The sequence below is a fragment of the Lithobates pipiens genome, unplaced genomic scaffold (genome assembly GCF_037356315.1).
Source record: "Lithobates pipiens isolate NorthernLeopardFrog02 unplaced genomic scaffold, aLitPip1_a1.2 Scaffold_13, whole genome shotgun sequence".
Classification (NCBI taxonomy): domain Eukaryota; kingdom Metazoa; phylum Chordata; class Amphibia; order Anura; family Ranidae; genus Lithobates; species Lithobates pipiens.
The window spans coordinates 21,062,627-21,089,157 of record NW_027507718.1 but is presented as its reverse complement, the minus strand read 5'-3'; the positions used below and the strand labels follow the sequence as shown (position 1 = coordinate 21,089,157).

At 43.6% G+C, this 26,531-nt stretch overlaps 1 protein-coding gene across 2 annotated transcripts in view; it reads left to right on the top strand.

Annotated features, from left to right (window-relative positions):
- The window catches only part of VPS13A (vacuolar protein sorting 13 homolog A), a 327,166-nt gene that overhangs the window by 120,748 nt on the left and 179,887 nt on the right, over nucleotides 1-26,531 (top strand). Inside the window, exons 33-37 of one of the 2 annotated variants that reach the window (XM_077474893.1) lie at nucleotides 4,598-4,905; nucleotides 6,223-6,370; nucleotides 9,739-9,880; nucleotides 13,839-13,969; nucleotides 14,062-14,228. In XM_077474893.1, coding sequence (XP_077331019.1) covers nucleotides 4,598-4,905; nucleotides 6,223-6,370; nucleotides 9,739-9,880; nucleotides 13,839-13,969; nucleotides 14,062-14,228 — 896 coding nt within the window. Of the gene's footprint in view, nucleotides 1-4,597; nucleotides 4,906-6,222; nucleotides 6,371-9,738; nucleotides 9,890-13,838; nucleotides 13,970-14,061; nucleotides 14,229-26,531 lie in introns of both variants that reach the window. The other variant, XM_077474892.1, reaches the window with a different exon arrangement.

Sequence of the window (26,531 nt, the reverse complement as noted above, 5' to 3'; positions counted from 1 at the left end):
ACACGTGAGGATATACGTGAGACCTTTGGCCATTACTACAATACTTTATATACTTCCACTCTTCTGCAAGATTTCACCCCTCCACCCAATCACTAGCCTCTTTTATTAGACCAACTTTGCCTTGGGTGGTTATCTGACAAGGAAAGGCAGGCTCTAGTATGCCCCGTCACACCTGATGAGATTGCTGTGGCCATCCAGTCATTCCCTGTGGGGAAAGCCCCATGTCTTGATGGGCTCCCTATAGATTTTTACAAGACCCACTGCAATCTTTTGGCCCCCTCTTAGCTGCATTATTTAACCACTGCTTGGCTGAGGGGGCTCTCTCTCCCTCTGTCATGCTCATAAAATCCTTATATACAAACTGCTCAAAGACCCCAGTATATGCTCCTTATACAGGCTAATTGCTTTGTTAAACAATGATTTCAAAATGTTAAGTAAACTCTTAACCCTAAAGCTGCAAAAGATGCTACCAATGATAATAGACCTAGACCAAACGGGTTTTATGGCTCGTAAAGCCAACAACATAAATCTTCATCAGTTTACCGATATTCACGTACAGCAGTTAAATATGGGATCTAGAGTGGTGGTCTCCCTAGACATCGAGAAGGCTTTTGATACTATTGAGTGGCCTTTCTTGTGGGAAGTACTTGGACAAATGAATTTCCCTTTACTATTTATAAAATGGCCTATATAGTAGCCCAACGGCCTCAGGTTGGGTGGTGGTTTGACAGTTCCTTTCCGTCACCATAGATGTACCCGCCAGGGATGCCCTCTCTCTCCAGCCCTTTTTGCCATAGCAATTCAAACCAGTAGTGGAAGCATTTCACACTTCCTCTGCAATTAAAGGGCTGGCTTTATTGGCTGGCTGGAGGAGAGGGTTGCCCTATTTGTGGATGCCCTTCTGCTATTCCTCAGCGATATGAGCCCCTCCCTCCAGGCTGCATTACTCAGCGTTAACTGGACTAAGTCCCTACTGTTTCTCATTGACCCCGAAGTCTGTAGTTTGGCCCCTCCAGATCTACCACTTCAGTGGGTAGAAGACTTCAAATACTTAGGGGTTCAGATTTCTGTAGAGTCTTGGATTACCTCCCCTTTAATCTCGCCCTGGTGTTGCATACAGAAGCTAAAGGCATTGGAGTCGCTGCCGTTGTCGCTTTTTGGGCCAAACCTAATTTAACCACTTGGGTACCGCGCTATTGCCGAATGACGGCATTAGCGCGGACCTAGATTTCCGGGACTACGTCTATTGACGTCGTCCCGGTTACGAGCGGCCTGCGCGCCCCCTGAGGGGCGCGCGCGGCGCGCTCTGTGATCGGCGAGTCCGTGAGACTCGCCTGATCACCGATCCGTGTAAGGGGTCGATCCCGACCCCTTATCACGTGATCAGCTGTCAGCCAATGACAGCTGATCATGTGATAGAACGGAGCCGGTAATCGGCTATTATTCCTCCTCGCGCTGACAGCGCGAGGAGAAAAAAAAAAAGCCGATCACCGGCGGCCGTGATCGGGACATCAGTCCCGATCACGGCCAGCAATGCAAGGCACCACATGCCACCTGCCAGTGCCCACCTGCCTCCCGCAGTGCCATCCTGAAGTTTAACTAAAAGTAAAAGTAAGTGCCCCCCGTCTGTGCCCATAGTGCCCACAGTGCCACCCACAGTGCCACCCACAGTGCCACCCAATCTGCCTCAAAGGTGCTGCACCCCAGTGCCGCCCATCAGTGCCCAGCAGTGCCGCCCATCAGTGCCCAGCAGTGCCGCCCATCAGTGCCCAGCAGTGCCACCTATCAGAGCCACCTATCAGTGCCACCTATCAGTGCCCATCAGTCCCATCTATCTGTGGTACCCATCAGTGCCCATCCGTGCCACCCATCAGTGCCCATCCGTGCCACCCATCCGTGCCACTTATCCGTGCCACCCATCCGTGCCATCTTATCTGTGCCCATCTTTGCCCATCAGTGCCGCCTTATCTGTGCCCATCGGTGCCGCCTTAACTATGCCTATCAGTGCCCACCAGTGCAGCCTATCAGTGCCCACCAGTGCAGCCTATCAGTGCCCACCAATGCAGCCCATCAGTGCCCACCAATGCAGCCTATCAGTGCCGCCTTATCAGCGCACTTCAATGAAGGAGAAAAATGACCCGTTTGCAAAATTTTATAACAAACTATTAAAACATGATTTTTTTTTTTTTTTTTTGCATCTTTTTTTGTTTGTTTAGCAAAAAATAAAACTCCGAGCTGTAACTAAATACCACCAAAAGAAAGCTCTATTTGTGGGAAAAAAATGATAAAAATTTCATTTGGGTACAGTGTTGTATGACCGCGCAATTGTCATTCAAAGTGCATCAGCGCTGAAAGCTGAAAATTGGTCTGGGACTGAGGGGGGTTTAAGTGCCCAGTAAGCAAGTGGTTAAAATTAAAATTCTCTCTAAATTCACGTATTCATTTTGCCACTCCCCCTCTTGGATCCTGAAGTCTTTTTTTTTTTCTTGTCTCAACCAAATTTGTTCCTCTTTCCTTTGGGGTGCTAGTCCTTCACGTTACAAGCCTCCCAGCTGGTGACGGCAGCTTGGTTGTTCTCATCTGACCGTTCTAATACCACCGTGCTAGAGGCTGCAGTTTTCGCTTCCCTAGAGGCATTGCAACTTCTTTTGTTCAGAGGTCCTAAAATTTCATACCCACTCATTCCCTCAGTGGTCACTACCATCAGTGCCTGGAAAGATGGCCTCTGATGTGAACATCTTCCGGAAGGAATAGTTTCACCTACTGCTCTGCTCTGGTCAAACCCGTCTATGCCCCATTTTTATGTGCTACCTGATCCGAGTGCATGGGCCAGATTCAATGTAAAGAGCATCTCACAAATTACATCTGGTGCCATGCTGAAGCCCTGGTCACAATTATCGTCTGATTTCAATCTTCCTGCTCATTATTTGTTTTATCTGCAGCTCTCCCATGCCTTTTCCAGCCAGTTCCCACAAGCCTCCCTAGTAGTGATTCAGTCAGCCCTTCAACGAGTGCTTCATATAGATTGTACACAGGGACCCACCTCTCACCTCTATGCCCACCTACTTTCAATATCTCTTTCCACTTTGTTTGGCCTTAGAGCTAAGTGGCAGCGTGATATCCAGTACCTGGACGATGACGACCGGGATGATTTTTGTCACATTTCGGTCATCGCCGGATTTTGGTCAGAAGTGTTGACTGTAATCAACATGGTGTCAGTAACCAATATACCTTCTGCCATGGAAATCTGTGTCATGGGTTTGGTAGAAAACCCGATTCCTACTATTGTAGAGAGAACATTGGTTAGCCTTCTTTTCTATGCTAGAAAAGCTATTGCACTTCACTGAAAGAAGCAAGTTCCCCCCACTATCTCCTTTTGGAAAACCTTGGCAAACAGCCTTCCACTCTCTAAGGACACATGTAAAAAAGTTTTTGATCTCGATAAGTGCTACTGTTTGATTTCATACAACCCTGCTTGATGTAATGTTACTGTCTAACCACACCTTGTTAATCCATGTGCTATCCATGCAAGCAGTAGTTACTCCTGTGTTCATTTTGCTCCAGCACCCCGCCTGAGTAGCGCACATTTCTCACTTTTTGGTTTATTTAGTTTTTGAGGTTTTTTTCTTCTGTATGTGAAAACTTTAATAAATATATTTTCAAAAAACAACTGGCTTGTGTCCTTTAGACTTGTCATGAAGTCTAAAATGGCAGCAAGGCTTCTGCCTGGTCATCTAGACCAACAACTATAGGTAGTTTTCACCTAATAAGATGATGGGGAACCCTGTTCTAGAAAATGTTCCCAGTTTTCATATGGAAACTTGCAAAACACCTAGCCCCTGGTCTTGGTTAGGCCTCGTATATCCTCTCCCTAACACCTTGTCTTTGCACTACTTCCTTGTACATTCCTTTTTGCAAACAATTACTCTTCTTCATTGCCATTGGGATTTTCTGTGCCCCAATAGGTCCTTTCTCTGGTGCTCATGCCCAAAAGTAGTGCCTTTCCTTTAGTGCTCAAGAAATTACTTGCTTATAAGGCCCTTTGTAAGAATAGGACCTTCTTCTTTTCATTAATCCTCACAGCCATAGTTCTGCCTTGACTCCATTTTTGTTCTTCCTGGGGGCCTCCTACTTTCCTTATGCTACATGGGTTGGAAGTATCCCAGAAGCCAGTCCTTCCTGCTTCTCAAGGGCTTTTTTTTTTACTTCTATAGGAATGTAATTTTCCCTTTTTATGTCCTGCCTTGAAAGCATGTCAAACATTTATGATTTGCATTATGGGTGAGTTCAAGGCTGTCTTCTATGACCGCCTGTGGGCCCGTTGCCGCAATCTTGTCTGTTTTTGTTTCCCACCACTCTAATGCTTGGGGCTGTCCCATGGTTTAAGCATCAAATCCTGTGTCCTGTGCTGTATGATTGAGATAATAAGAATTTTGACATGCCTGTGAATTTCATATTTTGAAGTATAGTGTTTGCTGTAAAAACTCAGTCAGTGGGAATAGATGCGTGTGTGTGGGGGGGCGGATTTACAGATTTATTGATTTTTCAAGCTGAGCCTGAAATGCAACCATTCTAACATTTTTGTATTTGCTTCTAGGCTTTCGTGAATAACTTTCAAGCAGCTAAGGAGGCATTGACGGATGCAACAGTGCATGCTGCAGAAAAAGCAGCGAGTGGCGTGAAAGAGCTGGCTCAGCAGAGTTTTCGACTTCACTTAGACATCAACATTAAAGCCCCTGTAGTGATTGTACCTCAGTCTTCTACATCCTCAGATGTTTTAGTGGCAGATTTGGGTCTCATCACAGTTAAAAACACGTTCTCTTTGGTAACACCCAAAATCCGAAGTAATCTTCCTCCAGTGGTTGACTGTATGACAGTCAAACTGAGTAACCTGAAGTTGTATAGGTAGGCAATGAAAATATCAGTAAATCTTTATTTTTAATAAGGTTGAAAATATCTTCCTTTGGGGTTTATTTACTAAAGCTGGAGAGCGCAAAATCGGGCTCACTTCTGCATAGAAACCTATCAGCTTCCAGGTTTTATTGCCAAACCCTAACTGAACCAGCTGAGGTTAGAAGCTGATTGGCTACCATGCATAGCTGCACCAGATTCTGAGTGCTCCGGCTTTAGTAAATCTACACCTTTATGTATGAAAACTGGGTAACAATAAGAAGATATCCAATAAGACTATAACAATACTTTGCAAAGATGATGTATGTGGCATATAGGCATATGTGTAAAGCTTTGCTTACAGATAAACTGTAGTAGTGATCCAATCTGTCTTGTATAAGTTACCTAATTAAAGTGGTTGTAAACCCTTACAAACCACTTTGACCTACAGGTAAGCCTAGATTAAGGTCCAAGAAATAAACCCTGTAAGTTTAGGAGATATTTACAAAAAGACAGGCACCGCTGTCTACGGCGCATGCGCACTGGGCATGCCGCTGCTAACGGCAATATGCTGTTAGATGCGGCTCCCGTGCGCATGCGCGAGAGTGACGTCATCGCTGCTCTGGCACAGCCCCAATAAAAAAACAGTAAGCATTCACGGTCACTCACCCACACCTGCATACTTGCTAAATTAGGATCTGTGGCTGTTTTTGTACATCTTCTGCATCCCCTTAGAGTAACAGGCTCCAACTGCATGAACAATACATTCATTCACACGGCCAGAGTAACTGTGTGAATGAGTCCTTAAGGCTCATTCACACATAAGGTTTAGGGGGGTGGGTGGTAAAAACCCCATTGTTAAACTGTGTTTTACCACCTACCAACCGCAGCCATGGCAGACTGAGAGCAAACGAGTCCTTTAATTTCTTTTGTTTTAACTTTTTTTTTTTTTTTAACTGCCCTGTTGGGGGCCTTGGTGAAACAGACCCATGATGTCTCACATTTGAGACTGAAAAAGGGACTGCGCTTTATCAGTCTGTTTTTCTACAGCATCAGCTGCACATATGAATGAATAGGAAGCCCTCTGAGGAAGGGACCCTACAAGGCCCCAAAATATTAACTAATCTGACCTATGTAAAACTGCTTTCACATTTAATGGGTGAAACAAATATAGCAGGACAGAGTGACATTTTTAGATGTATAAACACATTTTAGTGTTTACGCTTGTAAACTTATTTAATGGCAGATGAAAATAGAAATTCACATTGGAATATTTTTTTGTACCTGTGAATACTATAGCTTAGAGTGACCAAATTGTATTTTCTTCCACAGAACAGTATATGAAAAAGGTTCATTAATATCAGAAATAGAACTCCTGCAGCCTTTAAATATGGACATCACAATTGAGCGCAATTTGGCTGCAGCCTGGTACAATGACATTCCTGATATTAAAATCATTGGACATCTCAAACCCATGAGTGTAAGTTTTATTCACTGAAATTTGAGGGTAAGGGAGGGAGCATGAAACTGGCCTATTCCTAAATTTAATTAAATAACATTTGTGAAATATTGGAAGTGCTCTAAGTTGACAGATATTTAAAAAAAAAGACCCCTGGATGAATATATTAGATAATTATATTTCTGTCTTTTTTACAAGTTTTGGCTGCAGAATCCACGCAGATATTTTTAATCATTATTATTACTATTATATATGGTTGGTATATTATTAAACCGTATTAAAAAAAATAGCGATGTGGACCTCCGCACTTGTTTTCATGTCTATTTCTCTTTGAATCCTGCAGTTGCTTTTGATTTCTCCTTTGAAAGTTTCCCCATTCCTGTTTCCTGACTTCAGGTGGCTCTGTCCCATTACAGAGACTCAAGGAGGCACCTTTGCTTGTGTGCTACCGGTTGTTTCTATGGATGTTGTTATCTTACATTCAAAGAAGCAGAGAGCCCCAATAGCTTTCTACTCCCTTCTCTCCCCTCATCTCTAGCTGCTGATTAACAGCAGCTGGAGCCTTTGTTGTCCCTAATGTACAGTATGTAAAGGGCACAGTGTGCATGCTCCACTACTTAGAAGTTTGAGGGAAGAGAAGATGGTGGTTAATTGGGAAGGTATGCAAGTGTTTAGGTATACATACAAACAATGTTATGGGGAATGTTGCGCTGCTTGACAATAATCCATTCATTAAAAAAGTACTTTTAAAGGCTAAAATATGCTGTAATTAACATGTACCTTCATAAAAAATACACATCGAAATAGCATATGTTGACTGGCACAACTTTCCTTGTTTCAGCATGACATTTCTATACTATTGCTACCATATTTGAAAGATAAATGCAGGATGAATACTTAAAGTGGAGCTCCAGGAAATGGTGATATTTAAATTTTGACTGGTCCAAAGAAGTTGTCTGTAATGCTCTTTAAACTAGGTCTAAAAAGCTGCTGGGATCTCCCCTTTTCCATTCAAAGAACACCATTTTCAGCTAATGGAATTCCAAGCTTTTTTAATCTAGAGCCCACCTTTTAGCTTCTGCTTTTCTGGTACCTCGTGGATCATCCGGTCTTCTGGTTCCATTGCCTGCCTATAGTGCCTGTCTAGCCACCTGCGACCCTCCTCAGCACCAGCTGTTTGAGTTAAAAGTACACAACGCATTGTCTCATTTTGTGCATAGATCTTCTCAATTATGCAGTGCAACGTGTCTTTACATACAACACACTGAGGACAGTCCTGCTGCAATGGGTCACTTCAGCCCATACTCATTGATTGCTAGTGAGTTCTCGGTTTTCTAGAAAGGAACAAAGTCTGCAACAAAGAACTTGGGACCCCTATTATTATAGGGCTTTCCTCCCTGGAGTCCTTTACAGCTCTGCAACATGAACCTCAGCCCTCAAGTAAATCAACAATACCTTTAATTTCTACTACAAATGTTTTATTGGTCTGTGTGCAACAGTGTTGATTTTAATGTAAAATTTTGATTTACAGCTTCACCGCTGTAATAGCATCGCTTTTCGGCCACTAGCAGGGCCCTTTTAACCCCGCTAGCGGCCGAATAAAGGGTTAATAGCGCCTGCAAAATGCCGCTGCTGAATCACCTTGCAGGCGCTTCGGCAGCAGTACCCACTGATTCCAATGGCAGGGGTGGTGGAGGAACGGTGTATATACACGCTCCTCCACTGCCCAAAAGATGTTGCTTGCAGGGCTTTTTCTAACATCCTGCAAGCGCACCGCCCCAGTGTGAAAGCACTCGTGCCCTCACACTGGGGCTGCAGGGGAGTCGCTTTACAGGTGCTATTTTTCACCCAAAAGCGCCTGAAAAATCCCCCAGTGTGAAAGGAATCTTAGTCATAGTCTAATTAGGCCATTTTAGTTCTGGTTGTATTTTAGTCAATTAAAATTTTTTTTGTTAGTCGTATTTTAGTCAACTAAAATCTCTAGTACATTTAGTCGACTAAAATCGCCTACATTTTAGTCGACTAAAATCGCCTACATTTTAGTCGACTAAAATCGCCTACATTTTAGTCGACTAAAATCTCCAGTACATTTTAGTCGACTAAAATGTCCAGTACATTTTAGTCGACTAAAATGTCCAGTACAATTTAGTCGACGAAAATGTCCAGTACAATTTAGTCGACGAAAATGTCCAGTACAATTTAGTCGACGAAAATGTCCAGTACAATTTAGTCGACGAAAATGTCCAGTACAATTTAGTCGACTAAAATCGAATGGGTTTAGTTAAATTGTAATTCATTATTTAATAATTTTTCTAGAATTTCCAAACTCCTTATATAGTCCTGGAGTAAAAATCGTATAATGTTATTATTTATAGTATTGAGTTTTGAAAAAACTGATTTATCCGTTGTGATATATAACCACTGTTAAGTTTCGTTTTTAGTCCTAGTCTTTTGACTAAAATGACATCTTCGTTTTAGTCGTATTTTACTCATCTGAATTGTCTTTTTTTAGTCCTATTTTAGTCGATTAAAATAGTGTTAATTTCGTTGCCGAAAATAATTTAGCTGACAAAATTTGCACTGTTGTGCAATTAATGCAAAAGTCAACCTGCAGGGGTTAAAAGCGCATTCTATACTGAACATGCTACTGTACCTCCACTCCTTGGGGGGGGGGGGGGTTTCTTGTGATAATAGATCTATGTGTGAACCTTTGCTCATTAATGTGCTATACATGGGTGTCTGCAGAAGTTCCTATTACTTTTTCTGATTTGCATTCACAGCCTTCTCCGGAAGAGCCAGTTTTTTAGCAAATCCCATATGACTCAACTTATACAGTATATAAGAAATTATTGATCCTCTGATGCAGTGTATTCTACCTTGCAATTAGGGCATTTTTACTATTTTGACATACGTTTAGGGAAGCTTCCTGGATGTAGCATGTACAGCTATTGGCTACATGGTGGTTACTAGCTTTAAAAGGCAGCTTTTTTTTCGTGTGTCATAATTTTCAGTACATTATGTTTATGTTTAAAGTTGTGTGTTTTTAAATCTGTCAAAAAAATAAAAATAAAAGTGTGTGAGTGTGTGTGTGTGTGTGAGTGTGTGTGTGTGATTTGTTTAGAAATTCTATTAACATTTGTGTTTTATAAATGATGTATCCTATAAAGCTACAAGGAATTTGCAGTCTTACATATTTTATGGTTTGGCTGCCTTCTATCCAAAATAACTGAAATGATAATCTTGCCTTTTATTATTTAAATATGTGTGACTGTTTTTCAGCAGTGTTTTTTATTTTGAGTCTTGTTCACAATAATTTGTGACTGTAAAACTAGTTAAATTATGGTGGGAGATAATTTGTATAATGCGAGTGTTTTTTTTCCCCCCTTTAGCTTGTGCTAGGACAAGAGGACTTAACTGTTATTCTCAGGACATTGAATGAAAATCTAGGAGAAACATCAGAAAAAGTGGACCCAGAAAAGAATAATGTTGGTGGATCTAGCAGTGGTGGAAACACATCCCCCATCTCTTCCGGTACATACGGTATAGTATATACTGTATGTTGTACACATCCGGCCATTAACATTGTAAAGCCATTAAGCAATTCTAAATTACACAGTTCATGGTTTCTTGTGATAATAGATCTGTGTGTGCACCTTTGCTCATTAATGTGCTATACATGGGTGTCTGCAGAACTTTTCCGCCCCGGAAGGTTTTATCCCCTTAATGACCAGAGCATTTTTTGCGATTGCTTTAACTGACAATTGTGTGGTCGTGTGACGCTGTACCCAAACAAAATTGATGTCCTTTTTTTTCACACAGAGCTTTCTTTTGGTGGAATTTGAACATCTCTGCGGTTTTTATTCTTTGCGCTAGAAACAAAAAATGAGTGTGAATTTTGAAAAAAATAAAACATTTTTTTTTTTACTTTTTGCTATAATAAATATCTTGCATTTATTTTTTTTAAAACAAATTTCTTTATCAGTTTAGGCCGATCCGTATTCTTCTACATATAAATCGCAATAAGCGTATGTTAATTGGTTTGCATGAAAATGATACCTTCTACAAAACAGGGAATAGATTGATGGCATTTTAATTATTATAATTTTTTTTACTAGTAATGAAGGTGATCTGCGATCTTTATCGTGATTGCGATGGACTGATCGGACACTTTTGACACTCTTTTGGGACCAGTGACATTTACTGTATACAGCGATCAGAGCTATAAATAGCCACTGATTACTATGTAAATGTCACTGGCAGGAAAGGGGTTAACACTAGGGGGCGATCAAGGGGTTACCTGTGTTCCCTATGAGTGTTTCTAACTGTGGGGGGGGGGGGGCTTACTGGGACATGACAGTGATCCCTGTTATGTCTCCTGTCAGAACAAGGAAATGCCTTGTTTACATAGGCATTTCCCCGTTCTGCCTGTGTACAAGACAATCGCGGGCCATCAGCTTGGACATCGAGTCCTTCTGTCCCACGCGCCTGCAACTGAGCCTGAAAGTTGCAAGCTCCAATCCTTGGTTGTGCAGGGAGTAGAGCAGTTGAAAAATATAAGCCCCTGTACACACGGTCGGACACTCCGATGGACAATGTCCGATAGGACCGTGTTGTCGGATAATCAGACAGTGTGTGGGCTCCATCAGACTGTTTCCGTCGGATTATCCGACGGACCAAGTTTTCCAGCTGGGCTATTAAATTTTCTGACAACATGATCCGATCGGACTTTGTCCAATCATGTGTAGAGAATTCCGATCAGACAAAGTGCCAGGCATGCTCAGATCAAATTCCTACACCGAACCTATTGGCCTGAACGTAGTCCCGTCCTAACGAAATAACGTCGACACGTTAAGTACGATCGGATTTTCTGACAACTTTGTTCCGACTGTGTGTATGCAACAGTTTCGGACAAAATCCGTCGGACAAAATCCGTCGGACAAAATCCGTCGGACAAAATCCGTCGGACAAAATCCGTCGGACAAAATCCGTCCGAGAAAATCCGATGGATTTAGTTGTCGGAATGTCTGACCGTGTGTACAAGGGCTTACACATCATTGGTTAAAGTCTTGTAGAAGGGAAACATGCCATCGCTCACCTGGTGTGACGGAATACAATTTTAAAAATTAGTTTCTTGCCCCACTAATATCCCTACTAAATATTTCTAAATACTATGCACATTTTCACCAAAATATGCACACCCCAAAATAGATTCTCCTACTCCTCCTGAGTACGGCGATACCACATGTGTGAGACTTCCACAGCCTGGCCACATACAGAGGCCGAGTACAGTCAAGCATGTCTGAGCATGGCTGGGTATCACAGAGTATGGCTGGGTATCACAGAGTATGGCTGGGTATCACAGAGTATGGCTGGGTATCACAGAGTATGGCTGGGTATCACAGAGTATGGCTGGGTATCACAGAGTATGGCTGGGTATGGCAGTGTATGGCTGGGTTTTACCGAGTATGGCTGGGTATGGCAGTTTATGGCTGGGTATCACCGAGTATGGCTGGGTATGGCAGTTTATGGCTGGGTATTGCTGGGTATTGGCAGGGCATTGGGGGGTTAATTGTCGGTGAGCAGCGCTGTGGGCACTGCAGATCCAGCCCACAGCGCTGCAGTCACCGATCTCTCCCCTCGCACTGTACTGATAGGTACAGAGAGTGGAGGGAGGAACAGGCGTCATGACATGATGCCGGGTTGTTTACAAGTGATCGCTCCGTCAAATCACGTGGTAAATGGCCGCAATGAGCTGTTCCCTATGACTGTTTCCGCTTGACAGAAGAGGATCTAACATTCGACTTCTGTTTAACGGGAATGTTGGAAAAGTTGAATTTGATCATCAGCTGCAGCACTAATCATAGTATTCTGACAGCTGAGGAGTCCCACTGTCAATATACAATAGCATAGCAGATAGGATTCCTCCATCTACCTTGCTTGTGTGGATGGGGGTAATCCATACTTATTTTTTTGGATCTGCTGGCCAAATGTTTGGGAAAAAAAATCCATCTATATATGTTGCTCACGGATTATCCGACGGACCAAGTTTTCCAGCTGGGCTATTAAATTTTCTGACAACATGATCCGATCGGACTTTGTCCAATCATGTGTAGAGAATTCCGATCAGACAAAGTGCCAGGCATGCTCAGATCAAATTCCTACACCGAACCTATTGGCCTGAACGTAGTCCCGTCCTAACGAAATAACGTCGCCACGTTAAGTACGATCGGATTTTCTGACAACTTTGTTCCGACTGTGTGTATGCAACAGTTTCGGACAAAATCCGTCGGACAAAATCCGTCGGACAAAATCCGTCGGACAAAATCCGTCGGACAAAATCCGTCGGACAAAATCCGTCCGAGAAAATCCGATGGATTTAGTTGTCGGAATGTCTGACCGTGTGTACAAGGGCTTACACATCATTGGTTAAAGTCTTGTAGAAGGGAAACATGCCATCGCTCACCTGGTGTGACGGAATACAATTTTAAAAATTAGTTTCTTGCCCCACTAATATCCCTACTAAATATTTCTAAATACTATGCACATTTTCACCAAAATATGCACACCCCAAAATAGATTCTCCTACTCCTCCTGAGTACGGCGATACCACATGTGTGAGACTTCCACAGCCTGGCCACATACAGAGGCCGAGTACAGTCAAGCATGTCTGAGCATGGCTGGGTATCACAGAGTATGGCTGGGTATCACAGAGTATGGCTGGGTATCACAGAGTATGGCTGGGTATCACAGAGTATGGCTGGGTATCACAGAGTATGGCTGGGTATGGCAGTGTATGGCTGGGTTTTACCGAGTATGGCTGGGTATGGCAGTTTATGGCTGGGTATCACCGAGTATGGCTGGGTATGGCAGTTTATGGCTGGGTATTGCTGGGTATTGGCAGGGCATTGGGGGGTTAATTGTCGGTGAGCAGCGCTGTGGGCACTGCAGATCCAGCCCACAGCGCTGCAGTCACCGATCTCTCCCCTCGCACTGTACTGATAGGTACAGAGAGTGGAGGGAGGAACAGGCGTCATGACATGATGCCGGGTTGTTTACAAGTGATCGCTCCGTCAAATCACGTGGTAAATGGCCGCAATGAGCTGTTCCCTATGACTGTTTCCGCTTGACAGAAGAGGATCTAACATTCGACTTCTGTTTAACGGGAATGTTGGAAAAGTTGAATTTGATCATCAGCTGCAGCACTAATCATAGTATTCTGACAGCTGAGGAGTCCCACTGTCAATATACAATAGCATAGCAGATAGGATTCCTCCATCTACCTTGCTTGTGTGGATGGGGGTAATCCATACTTATTTTTTTGGATCTGCTGGCCAAATGTTTGGGAAAAAAAATCCATCTATAGGCAGCTGTAGAATTACTTGCTAATTTACCTAACACATTTTTAAACGTTTTATTATTTTAAATAGCGTGTAATGGTCAGTCAATAGCGGGAACTCTGTACCAATTTGCGTTTTGTCATTTCTCATAGGCACAACTGTGGTAACAGCAGCTGTGGTTGAAACATACACGCCTACTAAAGTTAGGACAACACTGAAGGTGGATTTTCAGTTTGACTCGCTCTCCTTGAATTTATACAGCTCCAGTCCAAACTCCCCTCTGGTAAACCTCTGTTGGCAAAACTGTGTAAACATTTATAAGCTGCACAAGGTTTTTTCATTGTGACATAAACTATCTTTTTACATTTTTCATAGATGAAGGCCATTGAAAGAGACGGCACTCTGAAACTTGCTGAGTTCACACTGGGTTTGATTTCAGCTGCTTTGAAAATGTCATCTGATGGGTCAATGAGTGCTGCTGTTAAACTCAAAAATTGCATGTTGGATGACAAGAGACAAGCCATCCAGAAAGCAACTCCACGGTACTGTGCAACATTTGTACCAATCAGATGTTAATGTACAATGTTTGGGTGTCTTAATATTTCTTGTTCCACTGTAGCCTTTGTGACATTCTAGGCTAAATAGAATCTACAATTTCACTTACCAGTCATGATGCAGATGGGGCAACATGTTAGTTTTTTTATTGGGATAAAAATGATAAAGCTGTGTAAAGAGTCTTTGCTCTGTAAAGGGCCATAACTCTTGTTTGTTTGAATAAATTTGTATCTAGAAAAGCATCACAAAAAACAGTTATCTGGAGTGTACAAACGTAACTTAAACAGAAGAGCTTTTTTTTATTTTTTACTTTACCCTTTTTTTAGTTAAATTATTTGTATTTCAAATAAAAAGTACAATATCCAAGGCACTTCTGTTACAGAGGATGACATCCAAAAATAAAGAAACAGTAGCATACAGATTCCAAAGGATTAGATTCTATGCATCATTACGTACATTACTAGCAACTTGTATATTCAGCTATGTTTAAACCACTTAAAGCGGGGTTCCACCCTAAAGTGGAACTTCCGCTCATTGGAACCCTCCGGTGTCACAGTTGGCACCTTTCAGGGGGGAGGGCGGTCCAGATACCTGACAGGTATTTGCACCCACTTTCGGGCATAGTCTCCCACGGGTCCCCGAGATAGCGAGGACCATTCCTATTGCGCTGCGCGACTCGCGCATGCGCAGTAGGGAAATGAGAAGTGAAGCCGCAATGCTTCACTTCCTGATTCCCTCATCGAGAATGGCGGCGGCAGCAGCCGAGAGCCGAGCGTCCGATTGGCCTCGGCTGCCGACAACGCTGGATCCTGGGACAGGTGAGTGCCCATTTATTAAAGCGGAGGTCCACCCTAAAGTGGACCTTCCGCTCATCGGAACCCTCCCCCCCTCCGGTGCCACAATCGGCACCTTTCAGGGGGGAGGGGGGTGCAGTTACCTGGATAATCCAGGTAACTGCACCCACTTCCGGGATAGCTCTCTGCGGAAAGGGGCGTAACTTACGCCCCTTTCCGCAAGTGCCCGCCCCTTCCCGCAAGTGCCCCGCTGCCTGCTGGGAAACACAGATCCCAGAGGCAGCGGGGAGCGTCCTTATTGCGCAGCGCGATTCGCGCATGCGCAGTAGGGAACCGGGAAATGAAGCCGAAAGGCTCCATTTCCTGATTCCCATACCCAAGATGGCGGCGGCAGGACCCGACAGGCGACCTAGAGATCGGCTTCGGGTGCCGACATCGCGGGCGCGCTGGACAGGTAAGTGTCACTATTTTAAAAGTCAGCAGCTGCAGTATTTGTAGCTGCTGGCTTTTTAAAAAAAAAAAAAAAAACGCGGAGTCCCGGTGGACTCCCGCTTTAAGTCAGAAGTTGCAGTATTTGTAGCTCCTGGCTTTTAATATTTTTTTAATTTCTTTTTTTACAGTGAAATCCCTCTTTAAGGACAGAGCCTCTTTCTGAGATTTGGTGTTTACAAGTTAAAAACTGTTTGTTTTTTTTGCTAGAAAATTACTTGGAACCCCCAAAAATTATATATATATTTGTTCTAACATCCTAGAGAATAAAATGGCAGTTGTTGCAATACTTTGTCACACCGTATTTGCACAGCGGTCTTACAAACACACTTTTTTGGGAAAAAATACACTTTTTTTGAATTTATAAATAAGACCACAGTAAAGTTAGCCCATTTTTTTTTTTTTATTGTGAAATATAATGTTACGCCGAGTAAATTGATACCTAACATGTCACGCTTCAAAGTTGCGCTCGTTCATTGGATAACGACAAACTTTTACCCTTAAAAATCTACATAGGCGGCATTTAAAAAAATTCTACAGGTAACATGTTTTGAGTTAGAGGGGGTCTAGGTCTAGAATTATTGCTCTTGCTCTACTGATTGCGGCGATACCTCATGTGTGGTTTGAACACTGTTTTCATTTGCATCGCTGCTCACGTATGCGTTCGCGTCTGCACTCGAGTTCGGCGGGACGGGGCGCGTTTAAAAAAATATTTTTTTCTTCTTATTTATTTTGTCACATTTATTCCTATTACAAGGACCTCTTAAATATGAGATCTGGGGTCAAAAAAAATGCTATAAAATAAAAAGATGTCTCTTTAAGAGCTATGGGCGGAAGTGAGATTTTGACATCGCTTTCACCCTGCAATGGTATGGAGACGGGTGGGGCCATCTTCCCCCTCACTCGTCTCCATACCAAGCCAGAGAGAGGACCTGATCGCTACCGACGGCTCCAGTAAGTAGCAGAGGGCACCGGAAAGCGAGGTGGGGGAGGGGGCCCCTCACCTGCCGTCGATAAAAGTGATATTGCGGTGAATCAGCCGCAATGACCACTTTTATCAGAAACCAGACTGCTCACTGAAGAGGATACTGTGGTTATGGCAGCTAGCTGCTGTCATAACAACGATATCCCTCTTCAAAGTGCCGATGTAAATCAGTGTGAGCCAGTCCGGAAGTGGTTAATTCCAGCCTCCTGTATTACCAGGGGAGTACCCCTGAATGTGTAATAGGAAACATAAGAGAACAATCTAAACTCAACATTAAGTAATCCACCTTTTTGAAAGCATATTAATGAACAAAATACCTTTGCCATACATAAGTATTTATTTTTCTGATTACTATATAAACCATTCAGGGTCCCATCTTTACTGCATTTACACCTCTATATCTCCGGACACCGATTTAATCCAACCAGCCATATTTTGTTAAACTTTAGGGCAACCCCTGAAGTTGTAGGTTAGTTTATATTTCGATAGAGCTCCATTAACCAGTTTCACCCTAGAAAGGAGAAAAAAAAAACTATCCTTAAAGTTTTTTTAGAAGCGGAAAAATTCTTCTTCCCCAAAGTCACCCAATAAGCACCTGGCAATAGCACAGATATTTGGGAGGGCTAATTTTTCCTATAAGTATTTTGTGATTGCCTGAGGGCAGAGCCGTACCATATGAACAAAATCCCCTACCTCAGCCCACCTAGGGCATTCTGGTGTTTCCACCCTGCCCATCTTGTGAAGACGTACGGGTGTATAATACACATGGTGGAGATAATTAAACTGGATAATTTTATCTCTGGCCGAAATTGTGACAAACGCGGGTGTCCGATACCTCACTAACTCGCAACGAAGGACCGGCCAACCTCGCATCACGCTGTCACTTACGTGACAATGCCACTCTCAGCTGCGCCCAGCACAAAGATTTTACAGCTTGTGGAACCACAATCTAGGTGCCAGCAGCCTGAAAACGATTGTCACGGGGCTAATTACACAATTAACCCTTTAACTGCCACCACCACCATTTAGACGGAGCCGAGGGAGACTCGTGATTTTAGCAATACCAATTATAATTTTAGAATAAGCATCTGCAACACACATTGCCACCACAGACAGCTCTGCTCAGAGGCCTTACTCTACAACAGTAGTGCTCTTTAAGACGCAGGTTCATTTATAGCTTGCATTAAGAGCTTTAGACAAGGTTAACACTTTTCAATATAAGGGTTTATTAAAAGGTCAAAGTTGGTGCAAATAAAACATTTACAAAAAAAAGATGTTTCAAAGAGATAACGACAATATACAGCCCCCAAGAAATGAGGTAGAATCGGGGAAAAATAATACTTGCAATTAATATCCAAGGGTTGATCAGAGTTCGATCGATGAGCTGGGTAATGGGTTCTCAACTTGGCAAATATTCCTGCTTGGATGGTAAATGGAGAACTGACCATTGTCTTGGCTTCACCTCTTTTCTGTCAGATAAAAGGGGTTTTGACAGCGACCAGTGACCAATCATCTGGTCATCTTGTTTAGGGGTTGGTTGCTGGAAGGTGTCTACACTCATGACCATGTCCCAGGTACACTTTGTGATACATATTCATATCTCTGCATCTATAGTGTTTACAGACTGCAAATATCCATATTATTGTTCAGCGTGATATTTCCTTCAAAACGGATATAAACATGCCAATGTCTAGTTTACCTAAGCGGAATATGGGGTACCAGTGGTTTCCCATATGACCTGACATAGGGGTGTCTGGACTTGAAATGTTACAAATTATCTGAGGAAACTAAATATGTTCATATTATGGCTGTACTATTATTACTTTGGAAGTTAAGATACATGCTGAAATTTCATACTTATTCCACTGTTTAAGCTTTATGTGCACTAAAGTATTTACGACCGGTATCTGCTGGTTCTTTGAATTGAGAGTGTGACAGTTTTACGATAGGCCTGGGCATCCTACCAGGTCAACATTAGCTGTTTTTTCAGACCTAGCCTGGTTCTGCTTTCTCTGTTGAGATAACGGCTCCTTTTGCAGGATACACCTATGAATTCCTGAACATAACTTTTAGTCAAGCTGTCATGGCTGCCCTAAGGTTCTCAAACAACATGGCCACTAGCTACAGCTTGTCGTGTGTCCAGTACGTGATATCGTTACAGAAATCACAGACGGTAACAGTGATTTGGTGACCTCAGACCAAGAATCCTCTGTAAGGGATTGGGATATCAGATCTCCACTGAGCCTCCACCCTCTCCATCCCAGGGGAGAAAGAGGTCAATAGGGAAAAATAATATCTAGAGATAAGTTTTGAATGATCATCCTCTAATAGCAATTTCTCCAGCCCAGAATGGGAGAGCTGGACCTCCTGAACACCAAACTAGGCTGCTACAGCGTGGCGTAGTTGCAGATACCGGTTAAAATAGGAACTTATATTCAACTTGTATTCAATTTGAAGATCCCTGAAGGTTCTAAAAGTTTTGGTTTGTAAACAATTAGTAAGCATATTTAATACCATGCCGAGCTCAACACGCCCCATCAGGGATTTTACGTATCTTTTAGCTGGGGGTTGTACCACGACCGGACTTTCTGGCGGACTAGTTACGATGGAATCAGTCCGTCAGACAATCCGATCGTGTGTGGGCTAATCCGATCGTTTTTCGTTAAAAAAAATTTGATGGACCTAGAAAGAGAACATGTTTAAAATCTACCCAATGGACTCAATTCCTATCGGGAAAACCATTCGTCTGTATCCTGGTCCGACGGACCAAATACGACGCAAGGGAAGCTATTGGCTGCTGGCTATTGAACTTCCTTTTTTAGTCCCATCTTACATCATCACGTTCAAAACGAACAGACTTTTGAATGGACTTAGTCCGTTCGTGTGTGGCCAAGTACGTTTGTTCAGAAAGAACATCGGCGCGCCAACGAAAGTCCGTCGGGAAGACCGTCGGACCTAGCCTGCCGGAAAGTGCAGTCATGTGTACGTGGCATAAGGAACATTAGGAGAAGAAGTCTGAGGACTGCCCCCCATCCTATTACAGATATGAAAGATCCTATAAAAGTTTAAGAATGTACGCCCCCCTATCAGGCGTTAGTAGGTAGGATGAGATGTTCTTCATACACATACCCCCATTCAATTGCTCCTTAGAGGGGGTAGGGTGGGTGACACTCAGGCCCAGTTACTGTCCCACCACCGAAGTGTTTGGAGATTGGCACTCAGGTTGATAGGTGCCGATTTCCACCACTTGCATACTCCCCTTTGGTGCAATCTTGTTGCAGGAACTGATTTGAATCCCGGATGTGGATGTATGGGCCTCTAGGGGCATTATTTACTTACATCAAGTTATGTCCCCACTCGGAATATGAGATTTTCACTCACTGCAGGCAGAATTTGAGCTACCCCCTTATATGCAGTTCTGTTACCTGCAGCTGCGGCAAGCACTCCGATTCCAGTTTGCTGAAGGCCTCCCAAATATTCAGCCATTAGCCCTGATGGATCTGATAATAGGAAACCACCCAGCTCAACTGATATCGACTATGTATAACTTATTAAGGGCCCGGGCGGTAGCGCATGTTACTGAAAGAGCCAAAGTTAGATGGGAGGAAGAATTGGGTCCTTTGGAGGGGTCGGACTGGGACGAGATGCTGGAAAATATCAAGCAGGTATCACTTAAGTTGCCTGATCGCCTTACACAGGTGTACATAGTCCACAAATCATATCTAACCCCTGCCAGAATAGCTAAATTTCATCCCGACTACAGCCCGGGGTGCACTAGGTGCCCTAGCCCTGCTGGTACATTCTACCACTTAATATGGTTGTGTCCTAAATTCCAGGCGTACTGGGCACAAATAATCACATTCTTGCATGACCATATGGGCTCGCCCCTCCAACTGGACCCGAAAGTGTGTGTACCGGGTATACTCCCAGACACCACTATTGATAAATACTTGGCAACATTCCTACACTCAACGTTGTTTATGGCAAGGAAGTTAGTGGCTAAATACTGGATGCAACCAGCTCCTCTGACAACTCGCGAGTGGGTCACTGAAATTAACAGTAAGCTACCCTACATAAAAAAGGTATATAGACATCGTGGTTGCCCTGCTAAATATAACAAAGTATGGGATAGGTGGTTGGAAAACTTGGAAACATGTATAGAATAACCTTGCTACGGTCCTGGGATCCTACAGCGACCACCCACAGGAATCTGTGCTGGATGACTAAGTCCGAGCCCTGCCGCTAATGAGGATGAGGTGTGTTGGTCTGGGACGGGAAAAGGGTACGTGCCCGTGGGTACTATGGATTGTAAGGACATTCCAGGGGGAGTGAATTTAGGTTATCAATATGTTGTTCTGATCCTAAACTGTAACACATAATCCGGGGGGGAACCTCCAATAGTAGATTGTCCTTGTTGTGTGATGTATGTCTCTATCTTGATTCCTTAAGTTTCCAAATAAACTTGTGCTTTAAAAAAAAAAAAAAAATAATGTATGCCCCCTGAGAAGGGTAGGGGCTATTCCTGTACATTGCATTGATAAGTGCTTCAAACAAGTTCATCAGGGCAGCCTGAGTCTACACCAAAGTTATATCCATCTAGGGAAATAAACACCAATGGATATGTGTCAGCTGAGCTGCCAAGTAATAGCACTGTAAGTTTGAAAGAGCCAGCCCACCGGCCTGAACCTGTCAGAACAATGTGTCAAGAGATACTCTAGGCAGTTTAGTACCCCACAGGAATGAGAATAGCGATGCGTTCATTTCCGTGAATAGTTTTTTTGGGACATAAGTTGGTACATGCCATAACAAATAAACATAGGGAGGTATATCATGAATATGTTGATCCAGCCCAGGAGGTTGAGGGGCAGCTTAGACCACGTCTGCAAGTTATCCTTCAGACGTACCATAAGAGGATGTAGATTGTTTTAATATAAGTGTTCTATGGTAGCTGTACCTCAACCCTGAGGTACCGAAACCGAGAAACTATTTTCAGTGGGATATCAGGAGGTAGGCTCTGGGAATATTCTGGACAGATGGGGAAGATCAACAATTTGTTCCAATTAACTTAAAACCCTAAGTACCCCCCAAATCTTGTGATTCTACTCAAAGCTGCAGCCAAAGAACCTTCCGCCTCTTCCAGATTTAGAAGCATATTGTCAGCATACAAAGAGGTCTTTTCTTATTTAGTATTTATCCAGCAACCTTTCACCTCCCCATCCTTCCTCAACTGTGCCGCCAATGGCAGGGCAAACAGGGGCGACAATGGGCTCCCCTGCCACGTGCCCCTAGCTACTTCAAAGGTATCTAACAGTATTATTAACCCTCAATCGTGCCAGTGGTTTAGCATATAATAATTTTACCCAAGCTATAAATTTGGGACTGAAGCTCATCTGTCCAAAGACTGTCCATAGACAGGGCCATTCAATAGAGTCAAAGGCCTTATGGGTGTCCAATGACACTACAACTCGTGTATCAGGGGTGGGTCCTTAGGATTGTAATACTGTAAAGCAGGGATATGCAAATTAGCGGACCTCCAGCTGTTGCAAAACTACAAGTCCCATGAGGCATAGCAAGACTCTAGGAGCCACAAGCATGACAGGCAGAGGCATGATGGGACTTGTAGTTTTGCAACAGCTGGAGGTCCGCTAATTGCATATCCCTGCTGTAAAGAGTCTTCACAAATTTATAGCCGTAGATCTCATTGTAATGAATCATGTCTGGTCTGAATGAATAACGGATGCTATCATTTTGTTTAATCATTTGGCTAGGATTTTAGCAAAAAATTTTGCTTCCATGTTAATGATCTAGGCCTATATGATTCGCAGAAGTCATGGTCCTTGCTTGGCTCAGGTATCGGTACAATAAGTGCCTCCCTCAAAGAATCAGGAAGCATCCCCCTCTCCAGTGCGTCACTATAAACCTCCAATAGTTTTAATGCCAAAAACTCTTTATAGCTGCCGTACCACTCAGCTGGGTATCCATCAAGTCCAGGGGTTTTATTTGGGTTAAGAGAAAGCATTGCAGTCATAATTTTGTCAGTATTAAAAGGAAGATCCAAATCCTCTGCTATCTCCCTGGACAGCTCCTGGAGAGGGATTGGTGCCAAAAATTGACAAACCTCCTCCTCCCCATAATACACCCGAGATGTGTACAGATTTGAATGAAATTCAACAAAAACATCAGCAATATCACTTTGCGCTGTGCAGAGAATTCGTTCATTATAAATTTGGGGAATAGAGGCTGATGCTTGTTCTGAGTGGGCCAGATATGCTAATAATTTGCTATTCTTATCACCAAATTCAAAGATACGTTGTGATTGGTACAGCAACTTTTTTTTTTCCACCAACACCAGGTGCAGTTGGCGAGCCTTATCCCGCCAAACCCCAAGGTTAGTAGAGTTAGGATTTGTAATATATTCCACTTCTGCATCTGTAGCAACATGCCCTAACCTTCCATTCCCTGTCAGATCTAAGTTTTTTTTTAATTATCCCTGAAATAGATCCCTGGAGAGTGACTTTAAACCTCCCCTCTATTTTCTGATCAGAAACCTCCCCTCTATTTTTCTATCAGAAGTTTGCTATATCAGTGGCTGTTGACCTCGCAAAACACTCCTCCTTTAACTACAATGGGCTCAGTCTCCACAACGTATATCCTTGGGACTGACCCATGCACATGGAGAATAACAGGGGGGAGTGGTCCGAAATGGCCCTTGGGAGATTTTGTACATCAGTCACGCTTGGCAACACTTTCCTATTCACATAACTCATATCTAGTCTGTATAAAATGTTGTAAGAGGAAGAAAATCACGAATACTCTTGAGCATCAGCGTTCTTCTAGTACCACACCTCCACCAAATCATATTGTTCTGCATATGTGGCTAGGGAGGTGGCTCATTTAGAGACCGACTGGAATCTATCCATGTCTGTGGACAGTACCGCTTTTAGATCCCCTGCCATAAAAAAAAATTTTGCCACCTGGAGCACCTTTGCCATAATGGTATCTCATGACGCTTTTGTGAACGGTGGTAGCACATAAATCGCCACAAATGTATGGGCGTTATTATCTATAATGCGAATGACTATTGTAAACTGCCCAAAGGGCTCCATTACAACCTCCTCCAGGGCACATAGCAGAGATTTTGTAACCAAAACTGAAACTCCCCTTGCATAATTAGAGTAAGTTGAATGAAATGCATATTTTACAAATGCCCTCTGAAGAGCCATAGTTTTAGAGCCTACCAGATGCGTTTCCTGTAGGAAAATTACATGAGGTTTACGCTTCTGAATATAATTAAAGACTAGCGCCCTTTTAATCCTAGAGTAGAGGTCTCTTACATTCCAGGACAAGAGTTTAAGTGTGTGAAGCGATGGTGTTATTAGAAGGAATATTTATATTGAGGGACCCACCATAGCGGGATAATGGCAGAGTGCTCCCTTGGAGCGCAGAAAGCAATACATATATCGGCCATCTAAGAGGATAACAGGCAATATCAGCAGAGCATAGGTAGCTTTAGAGATTCAAAGTGGAAAATCAGCAGCGTAAAAAACATAATGAACCCCCAACCCTAAAAGAAGTGATCCAGAACAGAGGAACACATACCCACCCTACCCGCAGTCCCCAACATACTACAGGCCTCTTCCCCAAACAATAACCAGCAAAGTCACCCTAGTGGGGGAGTCCTTCCTTATCCAGCCAGATAGAAAGGGAAAGGTGATAACTTGGTGAACAGCTGAGCAAAGTGTGAACCGCTTGATTATTCATTGCGGTCAGTCAACAGTGCATCAGATGCAAACAAGAGCCTATAACCAAGTGTAAGGCACATTATAGGGCTTTAGAAATTCAAAACAGGAGACCAGGGAAGCATTCCTTCAACACACTGTCTCCCTGGTCAGGCACTACTCAGTGATTCCAGCCATCTGTTGGCTTCCTTATGCCGCGTACACACGACCAGACTTTTTGGCAGGCTAGGTCTGATGGTCTTCCTGACTGACTTTTTGGCGGATTTCCGATGGACTTTCCGAACAAACGGACTTGGCCACACACAATCACACCAAAGTCCGACGGATTCGACCGTGATGACGTACGACCGGACTAGAATAAGGAAGTTCATAGCCAGTAGCCAATAGCTGCCCTAGTGTCGGTTTTTGTCCGTCGGACTAGCATAGAGACAAACTGATTTTTCGACCGGACTCAAGTCCATCGGAAAGATTTGAAACATGTTCTAAATCTAAAGTCCGTCTGATTTTTTTTTTAGACAGCAAAGGTCCGATGAAGCCCACACACAATCGAATTGTCTGGCGGATTCGTTCCGTCTGACCTTTTGCTGTCAAAGTCTGGTCGTGTGTACATGGCATTAGGAGAGGCAAAGAATGGCACTTTTCCTTTATGGACCACTCTGAGCTTTGCTGGCTAGAGCATGCTATATGGCAGGCTATGCTCGTACAGGCGTTGCTACACACTCTGGAATGCTGCTCTCTGTTTCTGCATAGCCGCAGAAAAATCTGGGAAAATAGTTATGTCATTATTGTTGTAGAGTAATTCTGGAATATTGCAAGCTTTATCAAGAATAGTTTCTTTATCCCTGAAGTATAGGAAACGGGCCAGCATGGGTCTGGGAAACCGACCTGGCGGTGGGGCACTCAGGCAACAGGTGGGAGAAGGATTCGGCTCCAAAGGTTTGTTTGAGCCAGGATAGTAGGAATTCCTCAGCATGTTTCCCCTCCGTGCCCTCCAGGAATCCCAGGAAACTGTTAATTGCGGTGAAGCCTATCCTCTGTATCTCCAAGCTTGGATTCCTGGGACTTGTGGTTTGCCGCCATCTCCCGGACTGTCGCCATGAGCAGGGTCAAACCATTTTCAACCACACTAATGCAGTGTTCAGCAGTAGTGAACCGTTCCTGATTTTATGGACATCATCCTTTAGCAGGACAAAATACACCCTGATAGTAAGAGACAGTGACAACTCTCCTACCTGGGAGCCGAAGCCTGTGGAATCGGGATAGCCAAGGGGTCTGTAGTATCCATCCAGTCTGCCTCGCCCCCTGCCCAGGGCTGATCAGCAGCAGCAGATGGACGTGGCCTCTCCTCTAGGTCTCTGGCACCATTTTGGCTGGCCTCATGGGCAAAACAACCGAGCCTCTTTGTGGTGGACGGGTCCAAACTTGGCCCGTATTTGACCAATGTTGTGTTCCTGGGTTGTTCCCCGACTGGTCTGTGTGAGTGCCGTGGAGTAAAATCTGTGTGTGGCTGCACAGGAGGGTGAAGGGTTTTATTGTGGTCTGGAGCACAAAAGAAGCGCTGCTCACATACCGGAAGTCAACACGCACCCCCTGAGGGGGCTCTGGTATGGTCACATCATCTCTCCAGGGGTCAGCTTCAGTGAAGTAGAGAGATTGCTGACAACGGATGCAGAGCCTATACAGTGACGTCACCTATAGGCTTACAATGGGGCATCCCTTGTCAGCTGTCCCTCCCCTACACTAAAGCTGACTCTGGAAGCTGATCATGTGACTGGACCAGAGCGCCCTCAGCATAGGTAAGTATAGACCTATTTCTTTTACAGAGTTGTTAGAATAGGCTTAGAATGGGGGTAGGAGCAGGTGCAAGTATAGGATTTGACTGGACTTCTACTTTAACCACTTGCCAGCTGCCCTATAGCAAAATGACGGCGGCAAAGTGGTTTCAAAATCCTGACCGGGGCGTCCTATGACGTCCTCAGGATTTCGAGCCTCTGCGCGCCCCCGGGGGCACGCATCGCGGCGATTGTTATTGCGGGGTGTCAGTCTGACACTCCGCAACTACGATCTTGGTAAAGAGTCTCCGATGGAAAAAAAAACATATATTTTTTCATAATTTTCTGTCCTTTTTTTTATTTGTTTAGCAAAAAATAAAAACCGTAGAGGTGATCAAATACCACCAAAAGAAAGCTCTATTTGTGGGGAAAAAAATGATAAATTTCATTTGGGTACAGTGTAGAATGACCGTGCAATTGTCATTCAAAGTGCGACAGTGCTGAAAGCTCA